The sequence below is a fragment of the Rhinopithecus roxellana genome, chromosome 8 (genome assembly GCF_007565055.1).
Source record: "Rhinopithecus roxellana isolate Shanxi Qingling chromosome 8, ASM756505v1, whole genome shotgun sequence".
Taxonomy (NCBI): domain Eukaryota; kingdom Metazoa; phylum Chordata; class Mammalia; order Primates; family Cercopithecidae; genus Rhinopithecus; species Rhinopithecus roxellana.
This window is the reverse complement of record NC_044556.1, coordinates 6,168,695-6,187,424: the sequence shown is the minus strand read 5'-3', so window position 1 is coordinate 6,187,424 and position 18,730 is coordinate 6,168,695. Positions and strand designations below refer to the sequence as shown.

Sequence of the window (18,730 nt, the reverse complement as noted above, 5' to 3'; positions counted from 1 at the left end):
TTTTTTTTTCAATTGTTTTTTCTTTTATAGAGGTGAAGTCTTGCTATATTGGCCAGGTTGGTCTTGAACTTTTGGCCTCGTCCTCCCACTGCACTCCAGCCTGGGTGATAGAGCAAGACTCTGTCTCAAAACAAACAAACAAACGGATACCTTCACTTGTAGGTTTATCACAGCACTATGCGCAATAGCAAACATAAGAAATCAGCCTCAATGTCCATCCACAGAGGATTGGCTACAGAAAATGTGGTACATATACATAGTGGAATACTACACAGCCATAAAAAAAAAGTCTTTGAGCCTTGAAACCATGCCTTTTGCTGCAACAGGGATGGAACTGGAGGTCATTATCTTAAATGAAACAGGTCAGACACATAGTCAAATATTGCATGTTCTTACTCACACGTGGATGCTAAAAAATGTGCTCATGTGGATGTAGAGAGTGGAATGATAGAGCAGACATGGTAGGGTGATGAGAAACTACTTAATGGCTATGATGTACATTATTGGGGTGATGGATACCCCAAAAGCCGTGACTTCACCACTATACAATTTATGCATGTAACAAAATTACATACCCTCTATAGATTTATTTATTTATTTATTTATTTATTTATTATGTATTTATTTATTTATTTACTGAGACAGAGTTTCACTCTCGTTGCCCAGGCTGGAGTGCAATGGCATGATCTCGGCCCACTGCAACCTCTGCCTATAATCTCAGCACTTTGGGAGGCCGAGGGGAGCAGATCACCTGAGGTCGGGCGTTCAAGGTCAGCCTGACCAACATGGAAAAACCCCATTTCTACTAAAAATACAAAATCAGCCAGGCATGGTCATGCATGCCTGTCATCCCAGCTACTCAGGAGGCTGAGGCAGGAGAATCGCTTGAACCCGGGAGGCGGAGGTTGTGGTGAGCCGAGATCGCGCCATTGCATTCCAGCCTGGGCCACAAGAGTGAAACTCCGTCTCAAAAAAGAAAAAAAAAAAAAAAAAAAAAGATGGGGTCTTGCTATGTTGCCCAGGCTGCAGTGCAGTGGCTATCCACAAGCAATGATCACAAACTACAGCCTCTAACTTCTGAGCTCAAGGGATCCTCCCACCTCAACCTCCAAAGTAGCTAGGACTAGAGGCACATGCCACCACCTGCAGCTGCATAGATTTTTTTACAATCTTTATCTTCTTAATTTTCTGCCTTGGCAAGGGCAGAAGCCCTGACCACATTGTTTACTGTACACCCCATGGGTGTTTGACACAGGCATTACCACCCAGCAGATGCTCAATAAATATTTGCCAAACAAGCGAGGGAATGAATGAGGGAAGTTAGTGTCCACAAGACATGCCCGCTTCACCCTTTGAGTTTGGAAACAAAGCAGATGACAGGAGCTGGTGGCACGTACACTCCCAAATGTCCAGTGCCAACACCTCACCCTGCTCTTATTGGCTGGCCAGGCGGGAGCTGACTCGTACTTCCTCCAGTTCCCCAGCAGAATCTGTATGGCAATTCCCAGTTGCTAGGAGGACCCCTTCTTATTGCACAGTTGGCCTCATGACAGCCTCGCCCTGCTGCTCTTCATGGTCTCCTGGGTACACCTGTGGTGTTAGCCAACTCAGGTAACATCATGACCAGCTGCTAATCTCGGGTGTTCACAGAAGCAGCTGGGAAGGGCAGCAAGGAAGCGTTCCCGTGGGGCCAGACCGGGAAAGCCCAGAAGGCTAAGGTGCTCTCCTGAGCTCTCCTGAAATACGCAAAGAGCACATTTGGGTCCAGGAGGTAGTGACTTGGAGGGTCTCCAGCAAATGACTTAAAAGAGGTATCCTCCACCTGATGCTTTCAGTGAGCCAGGCATTGTGTTAAGTGTTTGCTTTGTGCTCTCTCCGTCTTTTTTTTTTTTTTTTTTTTTTTTTTTTCAGATGGCGTTTCGCTCTTGTTGCCCAGGCTGGAGTGCAATGGCGCGATCTCGGCTCACTGCAACCTCCGCCTCCCGGGTTCAAGCGATTCTCCTTCCTCAGCCTCCTGAGTAGCTGGGATTACAGTCATGCGCCACCACATCTGGCTAATTTTTTGTATTTTTAGTAGAGACCGGGTTTCTCCATGTTGGCCAGGATGGTCTTGAACTCCCGACCTCAGGTGATCCACCCACCTCGGCCTCCCAAAGTGCTGGGATTACAGGCGCTAGCCACCGCACCTAGCCTCTTTTTTTTTTTTTAAACAGGGTCTTGCTCTGTCACCCAGGCTGGAGTGCAGTGATGCCATCTTGGCTCACTGCAACCTCTGCCTCCCGGGCTCAACCCATCCTCCCACCTCAGCCTCCCAAGTAGCTGGAACTACAGGAACCCGCCACCACACCTGGCTAATTTTTTTGTAGAGGTGGGGCTTTACCATGTTGCCCAGGGTGGTCTTGAACTCCTGGGATCAGGCAATCTGCCTCGGCCTCCCAAAGCACTGGGATTACAGGTGTGAGCCAACGTACCTGACCAATGTGTTATATCATTAAATGCTCTTAGAGCCACATTGAACAGATGAGCCACTGAGAATGGGTTCAGCAGTGTGCTCACAACCAGGGGTTCAAATCCAGAAATCTGAAGTCAGAGATGTACAAGAATAACCATTGGCCTCCCTATCCCTCCCCACCTTACATGCGCCTTGCTCTGGGACAGACCCTGGAAACGCTCTAAAGCCGCTCTTATAGAGGAAATGCAATGCAAGCCATATATGTGTTTTAAAACTTTCTAGCAGCCCCTCCCCCACACACACGTAAAAAGAAACAAGTAAAAATCACATTAATAATAAATTCCAGGCCGAGCGTGGTGGCGCACACCTGTCATCCCAGCTACTCGGGAAGCTGAGGCAGGAGAATCACTTGAACCCGGGAGGCAGAGGTTGCAGTGAGCTGAGATTGTGCCACTGCACTCCAGCCTGGGCGACACAGAAAGACTCTGTCTCAAAAAATAGATAAATAAAATAAAAAATAATATATTCCAGGTCTTGGCAAACTTTCAGTAAGGGCCCAGAGTGAGTATGTTAGGTTTCACGGGCCATGAGAACCCTGCTCTGTCTTCCTCTGTTGTTGGTGTTGATTTCCCCAATCCTTTAAACATGTAAAAACCATCCTTTTTGTTTTTTCTTTTTTTTAAGACAGAGTCTCACTCTGTCACCCAGGCTGGAGTGCAGTGGCGCGATCTCACCTCACTGCAACCTTTGCCTCGCAGGTTCAAGCGATTCTCCTGTCTCAGCCTCCCGAGTAGCTGGGATTACAAACGCCTGCCACCATGCCCGGCTAATTTTTTGTATTTTTAGTAGAGATGGGGTTTCACTATGTTGGCCAGGCTGGTCTCAAACTCCTGACCTCAAGGGATCCACCTGCCTCAGCCTCCCAAAGTACTGGGATTACAGGCGTGAACCACCACTCCCGGCTGGTAAAAACCATCCTTAGCTTGAGATCTGGACAAAAAAGTACTAGAGGCTTTGTCCATGACTCAAAGGACTCAAGAAACAAATAGTAATTCATTTTAAAAATAATTGAAGGAGGGCCAGGCGTGGCAGCTCACGCCCATAATCCCAGCACTTTGGGAGCCCGAGGGCAGGCAGATCACCTGAGGTCAGGAGTTAGAGACCATCCTGGCCAATATGGTGAAACTCCGTCTTTACTAAAAATACAAAAATTAACCGGCCGTGGTGGCAGGTGCCTGGAATCCTAGCTACCTGGGAGGCTGAGGCTGGAGAATCGCTGGAACCTGGGAGGCGGAGGTTGCAGTGAGCCCAGATCATGCCACTGCAGTCCAGCCTGGGGGACGAAGGGAGATCTGGTCTCAAAAAGTAAATAAGTAAATAAATAAATAAAATAATTGAAGGAGGAGAAGAAGGGGGAGGAGAAACGGGAAGAAGAGAAAAGAAGGAGGGGAAGAAAGGAGGGGGAGGGTCAGGGAGAAAAGGAGAGGGAAGCAGGAGGAGAAGAAAAGGAGGAAGAAAGAAAGAGGAGGTTGGGGCCGGGCGCGGTGGCTCACACCTGTAATCCCAGCACTTTGGGAGGCCAAGGCAGGCGGATCACGAGGTCAAGAGATCAAGACCACCGTGGCCAACATGGTGAAACCTCATCTCTACTAAAAATACAAAAATTAGCTAAGCGTGGTGGTGTGTGCCTGTAGTCCCAGCTACTCGGGGAGCTGAGGCAGGAGAATCGCTTGAACCTGGAAGGTGGAGGTTGCAGTGAACTGAGATCCCGCCACTGCACTCCAGCCTGGCGACAGAGCAAGAATCCGTCGGTCTCAAAAAAAAAAAAAAACAAGGAGGTGGAGGGAGAAGAAACAACCACTATGCCCTTACATCATGTGGACGCCATCTTTGCTGGTTAACTCCTCATTGCAGCTTAAATTTCAGGTACTAGCAGAGAAACTCCTGATTCCCTTCCCCTAGGTTCAGCTTACTTGCCTGAATGCTACATACTTCCCTCATCCTCGGCATCATCCTGTTTTATTGTGACAATTTGTTTCAAACTTCTCTTCACTGGTTGACTCTGAACTGTGTGAAGCTGCAACCAATTTGCCCATCCTCTGGCATCAGGCACAGTTTCAACGTCTACTAGACCCATGAATAAAGAATCAAAGACAATTAAACACTGGCAGGGCCAATGTCTAGTTAGAAGATTAGAAAGGCAAGGACTTACTGTCTCCCGTCCTAGTGGGGGAACGTGGCCGGTGCTGCAGCCCTGAGTGTGCAGGGTGTGATTGCTCAGGGGGCACGGGATACACTGGGGTCCTGGGGCCTCTGGGGTCCCATCCCTGGCCTCTGGCGTCCAGCCTCCAGGAAGTCATAGGACCCTCTGGCCTCGCAGGTGACCTTGAAGGAACTGGGCTGAATGATGCCCTTCTGATCAGTTTTCTCTTGTTTGGCTGCCTCTTGGTGTCCAAAGAAGCATCACTCATGTTCCTGACTCTGGACAGTGAGCGTATCCCCGGGGTTCTCCCACAGGAGATGGGCATATCAGGGCACAGGTCTTCTGCAGAAGGCTGAGATGTGGGTACATGGTGACCGCCCAGGATTTCTGTGGCTGCAACCAGGCTTAGCAGGAGTCTGGTGTCCAGATGAGTAATTCCTCCTGGGGAGAGGAGAGAGAGGAGAGAGGATCGGTGTTACCTCTCCAGTGATTTAGAAAACTCAGAGCCATAAGTACACTTCAGAAGAGGCAATCCTCTGTAAGTCATCCCTGAATAAGACCTCAAATTGCAAACAAACCTTGCAAACAAAGAGCTAGTCTAAGGCCGGGCGCAGTGGCTCACCCCTGTAAATCCCAGCACTTTGGGAGGCCGAGGCGGGTGCATCACCTGAGGTCAGGAGCTCAAGACCAGCCTGGCCAATATGGTGAAACCCCGTCTCTACTAAAAATACAAAAATTAGCTGGGCATGGTGGCAGGCGCCTGTCATCTCAGCTACTCAGGAGGTTGAGGCAGGAGAATCACTTGAACTTGGGAGAAGGAAGTTGCAGTGAGCTGAGATCACGCCGTTGCATTCCAGCCTAGGGGACAAGAGCAAAACTCTGTCTCAAACCAAAAAAAAAGAGCTAGTCTAGTGCCAATCTGTCCGTTTCTTGAAGTTACAATAATTAAAATTGAAAATACCATTTATGGAGTCAACAGTGTATGCCAGCATTGACCATGCTTCCTCCCAATCTTTACAACTCTTGTCAATATTGGTAAAGTTTACAGCAGTATCCCTCAAGATTTGATTCACATGGGAATCATTTGTTAAAATGCAGATTCTGATACAGAAGGTCCTGCTGAGATTCTTCATGTCTAACAAGACCCCAGGTGATCATTCTGTTTCACAGACCTTGCAGAGAGTTCGAGCAGGTATATTTGGGCAAACTGAGCATTTAATGACTATTTGCTGGATGAATGAATGGATGGGTGGATAAGTGGACAGGCAGATAGATGGATGCATGAGCAGATAGATGGATTGATGAGTGGATGTATGGGTGGGGGGATGGATGGAAGAATGAATGGATGAATAGATGGATGAATAGAAGATGGATGGATGAATGAAAGATGGCTGCATGTATGGAAGAGATGAGTGGGTGAGTGCATGAATGGATAGATGGATGAGTGAATGAATGGACGGGTGAGTGGATGAATTAATGGATCGGTGAATGGATGAATGGGTGGGTGGATGGATGGAGGAATGAGTGGGTGAATAGATGGATGAATAGAAGATGGATGGATGAATGAAAGATCGTCATCTTTATTAAATATTGGATGAATTAAAGAGGCAATTTTCCCAACAAGCCTCTGAAATGTGGTTATTAGAAAATAATTGTGTCCTGGAAGGCCAGCTCAGGGCCAGGCATATCATAGGCTCTTAGTAATAAACAAGCACCTTGGCACTTGAAAAAAATATCCAAGGCATGAAGGTTATTCTCACGTTTTTCTCTTCTCTCCTAAAGGAGGTTGTAAGTCTCTCATGTGAGAGCAGCCCTCCCTATCTCTGGAGGAGAGGAACATCTTATCTCTGAAGACACAGGACAGAGAGAAGAATCTGAACAAACAGTCCTGGCTAAGTTCTCCCATTTTCCTGGCAGAAGATTCTTTTTTTTATTATTATTACTATTTTGTTTTGTTTTGTTTAACCCAATTCTACTTTTCTGTGACTATCCACCTCTTTTTTTTTTTTTTTTTTTTTTTTTTTTTTTTTTTTTTTTACTATCCACCTCTTTATCAGACCTAGCATAAAAAATTACACAGGTTGGCCAGGCACAGTGACTCACCTGTAATTCCAGCATTTTGGGAGGCCGAGGTGGGCGGATCATTTGAGGTCAGGAGTTCAAGACCAGCCTGGCCAACATGGTGAAACCCCATCTCTACTAAAAATACACACATTTTTAGCCAGGGATTACAGGCATATTAGCCCTTTTAGATCATGCTCACCAAGCATCCTCCCTGGCCACTGCATGGTTTCATTGACCTCCGTTGCACTTGGAACATCCAAACCTATAACTCCAGACCCCTCCAGAATCAAATACTGAGCTAACCCTTTGGAGATAGCTGACCGACTCCAAGCCTAACATGGGTGCAACGGAGCTGATCACTGCTCTAGGCGTCGCTTTTCCTCTCTCTTGCTGAATGATTCCAACATCCACTTATTTGCCCCAAACACCTAGAGATTACCCCATCTTCTTCCCTCACCCTCAGCCCCAAATACTGTATTTCCTTCATATAACACCTGCTGTCACTTATAGTAATCACTTACTGGAGCCCCTACCCCCCAATACCCTTAGAGCTCTGCGAACAAACAGATGTGGGGAACCAGGCTATGCCACGCCAAAATGTGCCCCTTTAGCATAAGGACTGTTGAACTGAAGGCAATTAAGAAGTGGGCATGGGCTGGACGCGGTGGCTCACGCCTGTAATCCCAGCACTTTGGGAGGCCAAGGTGGGTGGATCACTTGAGATCAGGAGTTCGAGACCAGCCCGGCCAATATGGTGAAACCCCATCTCTACTAATAATATAAAAATTAGCCAGGCATGGTGGTGGGTGCCTGTCATCCCAGTTGCTCGGGAGGCTGAAGCACAAGAATTGCTTAAACCCAGGAGGTGGAGGTTGTAGTGAGCCAAGACCGCACCACAGCACTCCAGGATAGAGTGAGCCTGCTTCTCAAGAAAAAAAAAAAAAAAAAAAGAGTGGGTGCAGGAAGGCTCTCTGCCCTATTTGCCCAAAAACAAATAGAGACACAAGACAGAGAGCTGACTGTATTTGGAAATTGGTAAGAGAGTAGATTTTGGGGGTTCTCTAAAAAAACTATTTGAAGTAATATATATGTTTTGTTTTGTTTTTGAGACAGAGTCTCATCCCGTTGCCCAGGCTGCAGTGCAGTGGCACAATCTCGGCTCACTGCAACCTCCGCCTCCTGGGTTCAAATGATTCTCCTCCCTCAGCCTCCCAAGTAGCTGGGATTACAGGCACTCGCCACCATGCCCAACTAATTTTTGTATTTTTAGTAGAGACAAAGTTTCATCATGTTGGCCAGGCTGGTCTCAAACTCCTGACCTTGTGATCTGCCCGTCTGGGCCTCCCACCGCACCCAGCCAGTAATATGTATGTTAATTAGCTCAATTTACTCATTTCACAATGTTTACAAATTTCGAAACATCATCTTGTACATCATAAACATATACAATGTTTTGTCAATGTAAAAAATAAAAAAGTGCCGGGTGCAGTGGCTCATGCCTATAATCCCAGCACTCTGGGAGGCCAAGGTGGGCAGATTATTTGAGGTCAGGAGTTTGAGACCAGCCTGGCCAACATAGTGAAGCCCCGTCTCTACTAAAAATACAAAAATTAGCCAGGCGTGATGGTGGGCACCTGTAATCCCAGCTGCTCTGGAGGCTGAGGCAGGAGAATTGCTTGAACCCAGAAGATGGAAGCTGCAGTGAGCCCAGATCATGCCACTGCACTCCAGCCTAGGCGACAGAGCGAGACTTCGTCTCAAAACAAAAACAACAATGACAAGAAAAACAGTAACGAAAAAACACAAAAAACCAACGAAACCCTAACTCCCTGCGCTCCAACCTGGGCGACAGAGCGAGACTCCACTTAAAAAAAAAAAAAAAAAATTAAAATTACACACATGGCTCACATCATATTTCCACACTGGGTACTGCTATCTTGTAAGTATCCACATTTTACAGTGAAGAAAATTGAGACACAGAGAGTCTAAGTACATTCCCAGTGTAACGCAGCTGATTAGTAGTACAGCTGGGATTTGAACCCAGACCATGTGGCTTCAAAGTCAGAGGACTTAGCCTCTAGGCGATAGTGCTGAGTGCTATGGTCTCCATATCCTTCATACATCATTGTGGGAAGGGGTAACTGAGGATCAGATACCTGCTTCCCAAGGAAGCCCTTTCACCTTGATTGTCCACCCTGGACAGGAGATGAGCAACATGTTCGGACTTGTCTGCCTCTCCCCTGCAGATTCTCAACCAGGGCCGATGTCAATCTGCTTCACTCCCGTCACACAAGCAAAAGGAAACTATTTGTGAGCATCAGGTGGAAGAAAAAGTAAGGTGTGGAACAAAAAACAATTGTATTTCTGGATGATTGTGTTTCAAATAAACGAAACTCACTCTCTGTGAGTGTGGCCTGAGGGACAGAACCAGGGTCACCGCCTGGCTTCCAGAAACACCTATTTCCAGCAGAAGGGCCCTCAACAGATCAGGGTCACTGTGACTCAAGACCTGGCCCCTTCCTGGGACTTCAGGAGCTGGCTTCCCAGGGAGAAGACAGAAGAGGAAGGTGAGCTTTTTTCTTTGTCTTTTTTAGAACACTTCTATCTGGAGCCACACGCCCTTGTCAGTAACGCCACACTGACCCACGGTCAGAGTTACTCATGGTCAGATTCACCCACCCCAAACCTATCCTACACGCCCAGATGCAGCCATTTCCAAGCCCTTCCCACTGCTGATATGCTCCCTCAGGGATGTGCAGCCTCAGAGATACACTTCAACAACATCTTCACACAAACCCCTGGACCCTCCGAGACCCACCTGCTTACAAACATACCACCAGTTATTTGGCCCTGCAACAGCATCATTTTATTTTCTTTCCTTTTCTTTTAATTTAATAATTGCAGGGGAGTTTTGTGATTCTGTTTCCAGTCACATATTCCCTTGAAAATCATGCCATAAAGGACGGGCGCGGTGGCTCACGCCTGTAATCCCAGCACTTTGGGAGGCCAAGGCAGGTGGATCATGAGGTCAGGAATTCAAGACCAGCCTGGCCAACATGGTGAAACACCATGACCTCCAGCCTGGGCAACAAAGAGAGACTCCATCTCAAAATAATAATAATAATAATAATAATACAAAAGCTTTAAGGAAAAGCCACCAGATGGGTAAACCTTATGTTCTTATGTTCAAATAAACCAGTTATAAAAATATATATTAGAGATAATGGGGGGTTTCAAGGTAGACTGGGTGTTAGGGGACATTAAGGAGGCATCGTCAATTTTGTTGTGTGTGGCAATGACAAGGTAGCTGCAGTGGAGTTGGAACAGCCTATAAATCCTTCCTTCCACTGAAAAGTGGAATCTGCTTCCCCTCACCTTGAATCTGGGCTTGGCCATGTGACTTGCTTTAAGGATTTTAGGACATGGCAGAAATGGTCTTGTGGGATTCCTGAAGTTGAGCCTGAGCACATCTGGAGCTTCCCCTTTTGGGGGTTTGGAATGCTCCTTTTAGGAATCCATCTGCCACACTGTGAGAAGCCCAAGCTATGTGGAGGAGGGTCAAGAGCTCAAGTCGGCCGGGCGCGGTGGCTCAAGTCTGTAATCCCAGCACTTTGGGAGGCCGAGACGGGCGGATCACGAGGTCAGGAGATCGAGACCACCCTGGCTAATACGGTGAAACCCCGTCTCTACTAAAAAAATACAAAAAAAAAAAAAACTAGCCGGGCGAGGTGGCGGGCGCCTGTAGTCCCAGCTACTCTGGAGACTGAGGCGGGAGGATTACCTGAACCTGGGAGGTGGAGGTTGCAGTGAGCCAAGATCACGCCACTGCACTCCAGCCTGGGTGACAGAGGGAGACTTCATCTCAATCAATCAATCAATCAATTAGGTCCAGGTGTGGATGAAGGTCCTCACTTATTATACCTTAAACACCTTGAGGTCGGCCACGGTGGCTCACGCCTGTAATTCCAGCACTTTGGGAGGCTGAGGCGGGCGGATCACCTGAGGTCAGGAGTTCAAGACCAGCCTGACCAACATGGAGACACCCCGCCTCTACTAAAAATGCAAAATTAGCCGAACATGGTGGCACATGCCTGTAATCCCAGCTACTCCAGAGGTGAGGCAGGAGATTTGCTTGAACCTGGGAGGTGGAGGTTGCGGTGAGTGGAGATCGTGCCATTGCACTCCAGCCTATGCAACAAGAGTGAAACTCCGTCTCAAAAAAAAAAAAAAACACCTTGAATACAATTTCTCTTGATCTAAAGACCAATAAATTTGCCTTCACTCATTCTTCTTTCTTTTCAAAGTTCCGGGCTTCTCTTTGATATCATTTCCCTTCAGCCTCAATAACTCCCTTTACTGTTTCTTTTAGAGCAATTCTGTTAATGATGACGTCTTTTCATTTTCTTTTACTTGATAATTTATTTATTTTACCATCATTCCTCCTAGATATTTTCACTGGCATAGAATTTTTAGTGAATCATCATCTTCTCTCAGCATTTTAGAAACATTTTTCCATTGTGTTCTAGAGTCCATGGTTTCCGATGAGAAATCCAGTCATTCAAATCATTGTTTGCTAGAGGGTGTTTTTATTTTTTATTTTTTATTTTTTGGTGTTTTTATTTTTTTTTTTTAGAAATGGGGTCTCATTATGTTGCCCAGGCTGGACTCAAACTCTTGGGCTCAAGCAATCCTCCTATCTCAGCTACACAAATAGCTGAAACTACAGACGTGTGCTGGGTTATTAATTTAAGCCTCGGCATATTGGGGTCGTTTCTTCTATAACAATAGATAACTGGGCCAGGTGCTGTGGCTCACACCTGTAATCCCAACACTTTGGGAGGCTGAGGTGGGCAGATCACCTGAAGTCGGGAGTTCAAGAAGAGCCTGACCAACATGGAGAAACCCGGTCTCTACTAAAAATACAAAATTAGCTGGGCATGGTGGCGCATGCCTACAATCCCAGCTACTCGTGAGTCTGAGGCAGGAGAATCGCTTGAACCCGGGAGGTGGAGGTTGGTTGAGGTGAGCCGAGATGACACCATTGCACTCCAGCCTGGGCAACAAGAGCAAAACTCTGTCTCAAAAAAAAAAAAGGCCGGGCGCGGTGGCTCAAGCCTGTAATCCCAGCACTTTGGGAGGCCGAGACGGGTGGATCACGAGGTCAGGAGATCGAGACCATCCTGGCTAACACAGTGAAACCCCGTCTCTACTAAAAAATACAAAAAACCAGCCGGGCGGACGTGGCGGGCGCCTGTAGTCCCAGCTACTCGGGAGGCTGAGGCAGGAGAATGGCGTAAACCCGGGAGGCAGAGCTTGCAGTGAGCTGAGATCTGGCCACTGCACTCCAGCCTGGGCGACAGAGAGAGACTCCGTCTAAAAAAAAAAAAAAAAAAAGATAACAGAACAGCAATGATATAAACAAGCTCTTACTCTCAGATGTACACACAGACATTCATCCTCCCCAAACTAAACACACACGTTCCCAATAGATCTTCTACAGAGGCACCCATAGTTCCCTGAACATACACCTACAAATGTGCAACCCCAGGAATTGACCCCCCAAAATACTGGAAATTCCAAAGGCAAATAGAATCCATACTCACCAATGGACCTGCCCACAGATTTAACCACAGAAATGCACAGGAGTGTGTGTTTAACGACAGAAACACAGGCGTGTGTGTATTGACGCACACAAGTTCACGGACATACCCACACACACCCTTAACTACCCATAGATATATGTAGACCTTATTGAGGAAACAAATATGCTTAAGATCAAGGGTGCAGGCAGACAAGTACAAAGTGTCCTCTTACCTCTGACGTCCTTGTCCCTGGCTCAGTTCTCTGCCAGATTATTTTGGGCCTTGTGTCTTTAGGACCAAAGAGACTGCATGGAGTCTGCCTGAAGCTGAGTGTGGATGTGTCCTCCCTAAAGGAACGGCATCTTCTTTTTTTTTCCCTCTCTGTCTCTTTTTTCTTTTTGAGACAGGATCCCACTCTGTTGCCCAGGCTGGAGTGCAGCGACGTGATCTTGGCTTACTGCACCCTCCACCTCCTAGGTCCAAGTGATTCTTGTGCCTCAGCCTCCTGAGCAGCTGGAATTACAGGCACCCCCACCATAACAGCCTAATTTTTCTTTTTTCTATATATATATATTTTAGATGGAGTCTTGCTGCAACGCCCAGGTTAGAGTGCAATGGTGTGATCTCGGCTCACTGCAACCTCCACCTCCTGGTTTCAAGTGATTCTCCTGCCTCAGCCTCCCAAGTAGCTGGGATTACAGGTGCGCACCACCACTCCCGGCTGATTTTTGTATTTTTAGTAGAGATGGGGTTTCACCATGTTGGCCAGGCTGGTCTTGAACTCCTGACCTCAAGTGAACCACCCACCTTGGCCTCCCAAAGTGCTGGCATTACAGGCATGAACTACTGCGCCCGGCCATGACAGTTTTTCTATTTTTTGTAGAGATGGGGTTTCACTATGTTGGCTAGGCTGGTCTTGAACTCCGGACCTCAAGTGATCCGCCTGCTTCAGCCTCCCAAAGTGCTGGGATTACAGGTGTGAGCCACTGTGCCCAGCCAGAGCCAATTCTTTATAATCCGCTCTCTCAGCTGGCTGTGGTGGCTCACGCCTATAATCCCAGCACTTTGGGAGGCCGAGGCAGGAGGATCACCTGAGGTCGGAAATTCGAGATCAGCCTGACCAACATGGAGAAACGCCATCTCTACTAAAAATAGTGGCTTATTAGCCAGGCGAGGTGGCGGCACCTGTAGTCCCAGCTACTTGGGAGGCTGAGGCAGGAGAATGGCGTGAACCCGGGAGGCGGAGCTTGCAGTGAGCTGAGATCCGGCCACTGCACTCCAGCCTGGGCGACAGAGCAAGACTCCGTCTCAAAAAAATAAAAATAAAAATAGTGGCTCACGCCTGTAATCCCAGCACTTTGGGAGGCCAAAGCAGGTGGATCACGAGGTCAGGAGATCGAGACCATCCTGGCTAACACAGTGAAACCCTGTCTCTACTAAAATATAAAAAATTAGCTGGGTGCCGTGGCAGACGCCTGTAGTCCCAGCTACTCAGGAGGCTGAGGCAGGAGAATGGTATGAACCCGGGAGGCAGAGCTTGCAGTGAGCTGAGATAGCACCACTGCAGTCCAGCCTGGGTGAAAGAGGGAGACTCAGGGCCAGGCGCGGTGGCTCAAGCCTGTAATTCCAGCACTTTGGGAGGCCGAGACCGGTGGATCACGAGGTCAGGAGATCGAGACCATCCTGGCTAACACGGTGAAACCCCGTCTCCACTAAAAAATACAAGAAACTAGCCGGGCGAGGTGGCGGGTGCCTGTAGTCCCAGCTACTCGGGAGGCTAAGGCAGGAGAATGGCGTGAACCTGGGAGGCGGAGCTTGCAGTGAGCTGAGATCCAGCCACTGCACTCCAGCCCGGGAGACAGAGCGAGACTCCGTCTCAAAAAAAAAAAAAAAAAAGCCAGGCGTGGTGGCACATGCCTGTAATCCCAGCTACTAAGGAGGCTGAGGCAGGAGAATCACTTGAACCCAGGAGGTAGAGCTTGCAGCGAGCCGAGATCATGCCATTGCACTCCAGCCTGGGCAACAAGAGTGAAACTCTGTCTAAAAAAAAAAAAAAAAAAAAAAAAAAAAAAAAAAAAAAAAAAATCCATCTCTCTCTTTCTGTTGCTCGCTCTCTCACTCTCCAGGCCCTCACCAGACACAAAATCTGCCAGTGCCTCCATCTTGGACTTCCTAGCTTCTAGAACCATGAGAAATCTATTTCTGTGGTTTGTGAGCCACCCAGTTGGTGGTCTTTCGTTACAGCATTCCTAGTGGATTAAGACAGCATTCTTGTTCACTGTCTGTCTCCCCTTTAGAATTTCAGCACCAGGACCAGAAAACCTGTATTTATTTGTTTGTTAGACACAGGGTCTTGCTCTGTCACCCAGGCTAGAGTGCACTGGCACAATCATAGCTCACTGCAGCCTCGAACTTCTGGGCTCACATGATCCTCCTTCCTTGGCTTCCCAAAGTGTGGGGATTACAGGCAAAGCCACCATGCCTGCTGTCTGTGTCTGTTTTGTTGAGCCACCAACAGGCTGTTAACTTGAGTACATTTCTTCTGCTCTCTGACTTAGTGTACTCATCTGGAAAATGGGGGTGAATGTGCTCCCACACTGCCGAGCTGCTGTAGAGGGCATTACATGAGTTAATCTCTCCCTGAAATCTCTGTGAATGGCCCAACCGTAATCAGACTCCATAAAAGGCAGCTGAAGTCATTCTTCTTTTTCCCTCCTCCCTTCTCCCACTCATTCTGGTGACCCAAGTTCTTCACCTATGACTCACCCCACCCCAGGGCTTTTTCTTTTTTTCTTGAGATGGAGTCTTGCTCTGTCACCCAAGCTGGAGTACAATGGTGTGATCTCCGCTCACTGCAACCTCGGGCTCCCAAGTTCAAGCAATTCTCCTGCCTCAGCCTCCAGAGCAGCTGGGGTTATAGGTGCATACCACCATGCCTGGCTAATTTTTGTATTTTTGGTAGAGAAGGGGTTTTACCACGTTGGCCAGGCTAGTCTCAAACACTTGACCTCAAGTGATCGGCCCACCTTGGCCTCCCAAACCGAGCTTTTTCTTTTTGCCTTTTTTTTTTTTTTTTCTTTTTTGAGACAGAGTCTCACTCTGTTACCCAGGCTGGAGTGCAGTGGCGTGATCTTGGCTCACTGCAACCTCCACCTCCTGGGTTTAAGCGATTCTCCTGCCTCAGCTTCCCAGGTAGCTGGGATTACAGGTGAGCGCCACCACACGTGGCTAATTTTTGTATATTGGTAGAGACAGGGTTTCACCATGTTGGCCAGGCTGGTCTTGAACTCCTGACCTCAAGTGATCTGCCCGCCTCAGCCTTGCAAAGTGTTGGGATTACAGGTGTGAGCCACCGTGCCCAGCCCAGAGCTTTTTCTTACAGGGCTCTCGGACCGCGTGACCCAGATACAGGACATTTTCTACAACTCCAAGGCAACATCCCCTTCTTCCTGCCTCTGCGGAAGTGACAAAGAGAAAGTAACACTAGCTGTTTCCTTTCTTCCAGACCCTTCTGAAAATTCTAATTCCAGAAAACTCATCCTATAAACCAAAATAAAATTCTAAGCCCCCTAACCGACTGAATAGACCCCTCTCTTGGCCAAGAAGATTCCAAAGGAACCTGCAAAACTAGTTCAGCCCATGATAAGAAGAGGATTTGGACATCCCTCAGTGTACCCCCTCCCTTTGGAGTTTAAGCACAACTGACCAGCATTAACATTAAAACAGGCCCAGAGAGTTGGCCAATATATTGTCTTTTTGTTTGTTTGTTTTTGAGACAGAGTTTCGTTCTTGTTGCCCAGGCTAGAGTGCAGTGTCTCCATCTCAGCTCACCACAACCTCCACCTCCCGGATGCAAGTGATTCTCCTGCTTCAGCCTCTTAAGTAACTGGAATGACAGGCGTGCACCACCACGCCCGGCTAATTTTGTATTTTTGGTAGAGACAGGGTTTCACCATGTTGGCTAGGCTGGTCTCAAGCTCCTGAACTCAGGTGATCCACCCACCTTGGCCTCCCAAAGTGCTGGGATTACACGCATGAGCCACCACGCCTTTTTGCCTTTCTAACTGAGCTCCTGGCAAATTCAAAAACTGCTTTTCTCTCCCTGCGAGTCTCCCTGGCAGATCCCTCAGTTATATTCACACCCGCCCCTGGAATGCTGTGGCTTCCAGAGATCCACCGGAACACCAAGGACTTCCGTTCTCAATCACCTGAATCTCCAGAATCCCCTGCACCCACCTCCTCTCCCAGTGTTTCACGAATCAGCTAATCCTTCAAGGTCTTTAAAATCTACCCACATCTTCCTCCTGGATTATTGCCTCCTGATAACCTCTCTGATTTCTTTCCACCTTGTGCCCTAACAGTCTGGTCTTTGTACAGCAGCCAGAAGGAGGATGTGAAAAATAAGAGTCAAAGGATGGGCTGGGTGTGGTGGCTCATGCCTGTAATCCCAGCACTTTGGGAGGCCAAGGCGAGAGGATATCTTAGGCCCAGGAATTCGCGATCAACCTAGGCAACATAGTGAGACCCTGTCGCTAAAAAAAAAAAAAAATTAAGCCAGGCACAAGCACAGTGGCTCATGCCCATAATCCTAGCACTTTGGGAAGCAGAGGCAGGCTGATCACCTGAGGTCAGGAGTTCAAGACCAGCCTGGCCAACATGGTGAAACCCTGTCTCTACAAAAATACAAAAATTAGCAGGGCATGATGACAGGTGCCTGTAATCCCAGCTACTCAGGAGGCTGAGGCAGGAGAATCGCTTGAACCCAAGAGGTGGAGGTGGAGGTTGCAGTGAGCCGAGATCTTGCCATTGCACTCCAGCCTGGGCAACAGAGCAAGACTCCATCTCAAAAAAAAATAAAAAATAAAAAATGAGCCAGGTATGGTAGTGCACACCTGTAGTCCCAGGTACTTGGGAAACTGAGGCGGGAGGATCACTTGAGCCCAGCAGGTTGAGGCTGCAGTGAGCTGTGATCAGGCCACTGTACTGCAGCCTGGGGTACAGAGCAAGACTCTGTCCAAAAAAAAAAGAAAAAGAAAATGATAGACCAGACCTTAATGTCTTTCCATGGCTCTGCATGTATGTCAGAATCAAAACTAAATTCCCTCAAAGGACCCATTGCTTTGTCCCCGCCCTCATGTCCCTCCCCAGATTCCTTCTCTTCCCCCCTCGTTCACTCTGTTTCAGCTGCTCTGGTTTCTTTGCTGTTTTTCAAATTCATTCCTGCCTCAAGGCCCTTGCATTTGCTGTTCCCATTGCCTGGAACATCCTTTCACCCACCTAAATAACCAAATAGTTCCATCCTCACCTTATTAAGTCCTCTGCTGAGATGTCATCTTTTCAAAAACTGCCCTACCTCACCTCTGAACCCTGACACCCACTATCTCTCTTGGCACAGTGAGTGCTCAGTGAATGTTTGTGGGACTAAAACATGATGGAAAAGAGCTTCTGCTCAAAGTTTTTTTTCCTTTTCTCTTTCTCTCCTTCCTTCTTTCCCCATCTTTTTTTTCTTTTCTTCTTTTTTTTTTCTTGTCTTCTTTTTTTTTTCTTGAGATGGAATTTCACTCTTGTTGCCCAGGTTGGAGTGCAGTGGCACAATCTCGGCTCACTGCAACCTCTGCCTCCCAGGTTCAAGCCATTCTCCTGCCTCAGCCTCCTGAGTAGCTGGGATTACAGGTGCCCACCCCCGCGCCCAGCTATTTTTTGTATTTTTAGTAGAGACAGGGTTTCACCATGTTGGTCAGGCTGGTCTCGAACTCCTGAACTCAGGTGATTCACCCTCATCTGCCTCCCAAAGTGTTGGGATTACAGGCGTGAGCCACCATGCCTGGCCGGCCCGCCCCCCCTCCCTTCCTTCCTTCTTTTCTTCCTTTCTTCTCTTTTTCTCTCCTTCTTTCCTTCCTTCCTTCCTCCCTTCCCTCCCTCCTTCCTTCTCTCTCTCTCCTTCCTTCCTTCTTTCCCCTTCTTCCCTCCCTCCCTCCCTCCCTTCCTTCTCTTCCTTCCTTCCTTCAAGGGATCCTCCCACCTCAGCCTCCCGAGTAGCTGAGACTATAGGCACGTACAACCATGCCTAGCTAATGTTTTGTGTTTTTAGTAGAAATGGGGTTTTCTCATGTTGCCCAGGCTGGTCTTGAGCTCCTGGACTCAAGCACTCTTCCCACCTCTGCCTCCAAAAGTACTAGGGTTACAGGTGAGAGTCACTGTGCCTGGCCCTCTCTCTCTCCCATCTCAGATTTTTCTCTCCACGTTAGCCACTCCCAAATGTTCTCCTCACACCAGTCTCCTTCCATTGAAAAACCACCTTCAAGCTACTGGTGGATGAAGGGTGCGAACCACCCCACCCCTGGATCAAACCCCCAACCCCCACCTCTATCACCCACGGCTATATTTCCTTGAACAAGCTGCTTAATCTCTCCAAGCCTCTGTTTCCTC

The 18,730-nt window shown here is 48.0% G+C and overlaps 1 protein-coding gene across 1 annotated transcript in view; it reads right to left on the bottom strand.

Annotated features, from left to right (window-relative positions):
* Positions 1 to 18,730, bottom strand: part of MUC16 (mucin 16, cell surface associated) — a 222,716-nt gene that overhangs the window by 188,601 nt on the left and 15,385 nt on the right. Inside the window, exon 2 of the mRNA XM_030936547.1 lies at positions 4,665 to 5,096. Coding sequence (XP_030792407.1) covers positions 4,665 to 5,096 — 432 coding nt within the window. The remainder of the gene's footprint in view (positions 1 to 4,664; positions 5,097 to 18,730) is intronic.